Source organism: Centropristis striata, chromosome 11 (assembly GCF_030273125.1).
Source record: "Centropristis striata isolate RG_2023a ecotype Rhode Island chromosome 11, C.striata_1.0, whole genome shotgun sequence".
In the NCBI taxonomy this organism is placed as follows: Eukaryota; Metazoa; Chordata; class Actinopteri; order Perciformes; family Serranidae; genus Centropristis; species Centropristis striata.
Window position 1 is genome coordinate 25,547,598 of NC_081527.1, and position 4,513 is coordinate 25,552,110.

Sequence of the window (4,513 nt, forward strand, 5' to 3'; positions counted from 1 at the left end):
AATGCGAGCCACCGGCCACGATTACATCAGTAATAGGTCAGTTTGAAACGAAAGGACGGGGGAGTATCGATACTTTTGAAAATGAGTATTGTATCCGGATACAACGTTTTAGTATCAATACTTTTTTGAGTATCGATACTTTTGACAACCCTAACCGAGAGTCTATGACACCAACGGACGCAATATTTTATTTTTTTTAAGTCAGCTTTATAAGTGTAGTGTTCTTATGAGACGGAGGCCGACATGCTGTTACTTTGCTGTTTATTAGCCATGCTGCTTCACAGAACATTGCGCAAGCGCGCTGCACCTTAACCTGGCATGGTTACCACATAGATCTAGGTGCTATAGATCCTGAAAATAGTTACCATATAATAACTTGCTGGTAATGAATAGGTGGTGAATCAATACACCACATTACCTCCCCTTTTAGCAGAGAATAACCTTGGGAATACTAACAACATAAACTTTCCTTTTTCATTAGTTAACATCTAATGTCAGGTGACAAGTAACAAGAAACGGCTACAATTAAACTCCAACTACTCACAATAACATTATGTAGCATTTTTGAAATTATCATTTCTGATTCACATCAAACCATATCAGTACTTCTGGCAAATTGGCAACAATCATGTATGACCATTTACACAGTGTAGACATACAGTCTCATTGCATAAATCTCTTGGGTGATTTACTAACTTGTGTGGAGCGCCTGAGAGCCACAGGTTCAGGCTCCAGGAGCTCCGGTGACTGCACAGTGGAGGCCACAATGTCCTGAGAACTACTACAGTCCTTACCCACTTACTGTTCAACATGAGGGTTAGTTAACACAGTGTCAGGTTCAGCTGTGGCCCGAGCTCTCAGCTGGTCTCCATGGCGTCTGTGTACTGTGTCAGAATCCCGCTCTCTGACCTCATATGACACAGGGCCTGTCTGTCTCACCACCAACCCTGGAATCCACTTGGGGTCTCCTCCCACAGTGCTACGCAGGTACACAGCATCATCCACGCCAAACGAACGGTCTGCAGCTCTGTGGTCATGGCGGGCTTTCTGTTGGTACTGTCTTTTGCGCACCGTCTCTTTTGTGCAGGGCTTCAGGAAATCCAGCCTTGTACGGACATGTCTGTGTAAAAACAGATCAGCTGGAGACTGTCCTGTTGTGCAGTTTGGTGTCGTCCGATATTGCATCAAGAACAGGGACAGTCTGTCATCAATGTTCACAGTTATGTTGGCAAGTTTTTGCATACCTGTTTTAAAAGTCTGGACATATCTCTCAGCCAGACCATTGGTCGCTGGATGTCCTGGGGCACTTGTTGTGTGCAGAATCCCATTCTGCTTGACAAAGGTCTGAAACTCCTCAGAAGTGAAAGTGGTGGCGTTGTCTGTAACAATTTGCTCCGGCAGTCCATAGGAGGCAAACAGTCTCCTCAGCCTTGTCACAGTAGCCTGAGAAGTGATTTGTGACATCCGAAACACTTCCAACCACTTTGAATAAGCATCCACGACAATCATGAACATGCTGTTCAGAAAGGGTCTGGCAAAGTCTAAATGAAGTCTTTTCCAGGACTCACCAGGAAATTCCCATGGGTTCAGTGGAACATGTTGAGGCCTTTTTTGCTCCATCTGACAGGTTTCACATTCTTTACACATTTGCTCCACATCCGAGTCAAGATTTGGCCACCATACAAAGTTACGAGCAAGAGCTTTAGTCTTCACTATACCTTGGTGTCCTGAGTGAATTTCCTCTAACAGTGATTTTCTCATTTTTGAGGGTACAATGACTCGGGTTCCCCAAAGGACACAACCTTGCTCTGTAGATAACTCGCTTCTCTTAGTGAAAAACACTTTCAATGTGTCTTCTACTTTATCTGGCCAGCCTTCCATGACATACTTGTAGACACGGGCTAGCTCACTGTCCGTGCGTGTCATCTGGGCTACTGAAGTGGCTTTGAGTGGCGCCCTTTGTAGATGTTCTGCAAGCAGTGAGTGGACAGTAGCCGATGCTACAGTAGTTCCTGTGTCGCTGGTCTCAGGTAAAGGGCAACGGGAGAGTCCATCAGCATTACTGTGCTCTGCTGACTTACAATCGACAATGTTGTAGTCATACACTGACAGTATAATTTCCCACCGCTGAATGCGTGCAGCAGCCAATGTAGGCAGACTCTTGTGCTCGCCAAAAAGTGTCAAGAGGGGGCGATGGTCAGTGACCAAGGTAAAATGTCTACCCCACAAATACTGGTGGAATTTCTTTACACCATAAATCAATCGAAGAGCTTCCTTGTCTATCTGAGAATATTTTTTCTCAGCTGGAGACAGCATGCGGGAAGCATAAGCAATTGGTCTCTCCTCCCCATTTGGCATGGTGTGTTGGATCACCGCTCCAATGCCATATGCAGAGGCATCGCATGCTAGAGTGAGTGGAAGACTGGGATCATAGTGTGCTAAAACCTGGTCACTCGTCAGCAGGTCCTTGCACTTCACAAAAGCAGACTGTTCTGCGTCAGTCCATTTCCAAACTACATCTCCTCTAAGAAGTCTGTACAGTGGTGCCAACACTGTGCTCTGCTGGGGCAAAAATCTCCCATAATAGTTTAAGAGACCCAAAAACGCTTGTAGCTCCTTAACATTGGTGGGTGCAGGAGCCTCATGTATTGCTCTCACTTTTTCTTCTGAAGGGTGAATGCCACGCTCGTCCAGTACATGACCCAAATACTCAAGCTGAGTTTTCCCAAACTCACACTTTGAGCATTTCACTCGTAGTCCATTTTCCTGTAAGCGTTGCAGGACTCTCTGAAGGTTGTGGAGGTGATCCTCCTCCGAACGTCCCATGATGAGAAGATCATCAAGGAAAACTACCACAGGTAAGTCTTTCATTATGTTTTCCATAATCCGCTGGAAGATTGAGGGAGCGGAACTGATGCCAAAAGGAAGTCGGTTATACACAAACAACCCTCTGTGGGTGTTGATGGTAGTGTATTTCTTGGAGTCATCGTCTAGCAAAACTTGCTGATAAGCTGCTGCTAATAAGTCAATCTTAGAGAAAATCTTACCTCCACTAAGGGTAGCTAAAAGCTTTTCCAAGCGAGGTAAGGGATGTGTGTCTGTTTCAAGTGCTGGGTTAACTGACACTTTATAATCACCACACAGGCGAAGTGACTTATCCATCTTTTCCACCGGAACTACCGGTGCTGCCCAGTCACTATGCTTTACTGGAGATATGTTATATAAACTGCCTTTTATACGTTCTCTCTGAAATTATGCTTTTCCTGGCACCAGTATCAGTTTCCATCTCTGAATCTACACCATTAACTGAGAATGTTGCTTTATACAGCTCAGCATCTTCACTTGTGACAGTCAAAACAGTAAACATTTCGAGGTCAGAATCTTCTTCAGCTGTAACATATTTAGTGTTCTTCTTTTGCTGTCTCTTGTCTTTTGATCTCGTATCTCCAGCCCTTGCCTTTGCACGACATGCTTTTTTAATGTGTCCAACCTTTCCACAGTTATGGCAGTTAGTCTCTTTAAAATGGCACTCATTTGCATTGTGATTTTTCCCATTGCACCTGTAACAGTTCCTGGCTCTTTGCAGCTTCACCTCATGGACGTTTGCAGCTCCGCCTGTTTCGTTCTCCATCCCTCTCAGCTGACGTGCGTCTCTGTCAGCCGTCTCCATGTTGACGGCGATCTCAAACGGTTTGGCAAAAGGTAGGTCATTTTCGGAGAGTAGCCTCCGCTGGCAGGCTTTGTTTCTTATTCCACTGACGAACCGATCTCGTAGTGATGCGTCCAGGTTGGTGCCAAACTCACAGTTAGCGGCACACTGCTTCAGCTCCGCTACGTACTGTGCGACCGGCTGAGTAGCTTTTTGATTGCACCGGTTGAAACGGAACCTCTCTGCCACCAGCAACGGCTTTGGCTCAAAGTGTTCCTTTAAAACAGTCACTATCTCGCCAAACGTCTTGTCCTTAGGCTTCCGGGGCCTTACTAAATTTCTTAAAAGTCCGTATGTAGTTGCGCCCATTACACTCAATAGCGTAGCAACTTTCTTATCGTCGGCAATGTCGTTAGCTACAAAAAACTGTTCAAGCCGTTCAATATAAGCCGACCGCGGCTCGTTTTCCGGCTTAAAGTCATCAATTCTTCCAAACAGGGCCATTGTACTCACTAGTACCGACACCGTGTGTCTTTCCTTCCCCGTAAAGAAAAAAGGCTTTTATCCTCGTTGCCAATGTAGTGTTCTTATGAGACGGAGGCCAACATGCTGTTACTTTGCTGTTTATTAGCCATGCTGCTTCACAGAATAATGCGCAAGCGCACTGCACCTTGACCTGGCATGGTTACAACATAGATCTAGGTGCTATAGATCCTGAACATAGTTACCATGTAATAACTTGCTGGTAATGAATAGGTGGTGAATCAATACACCACAATAAGCAAAGTGCATCATTATAAATAACAACAGGAGCAAAATAGACATTTTACAGGAATATGCAGTGACAGAGGTTTATGAAGTAAA

General features: G+C 45.0%; 1 protein-coding gene across 1 annotated transcript; it reads right to left on the minus strand.

Annotated features, from left to right (window-relative positions):
- Positions 1 to 798: 798 nt before the first annotated feature.
- LOC131980993 (uncharacterized protein K02A2.6-like) lies at positions 799 to 4,153 on the minus strand. The gene is made up of 2 exons (XM_059345291.1): positions 3,561 to 4,153; positions 799 to 3,226 (listed from the first exon to the last, which is right to left on the minus strand). The coding sequence occupies exons 1-2, from the start codon at positions 4,151 to 4,153 to the stop codon at positions 799 to 801; spliced, it is 3,021 nt and encodes a 1,006-aa protein (XP_059201274.1).
- Between the last annotated feature and the right edge of the window lie 360 nt (positions 4,154 to 4,513).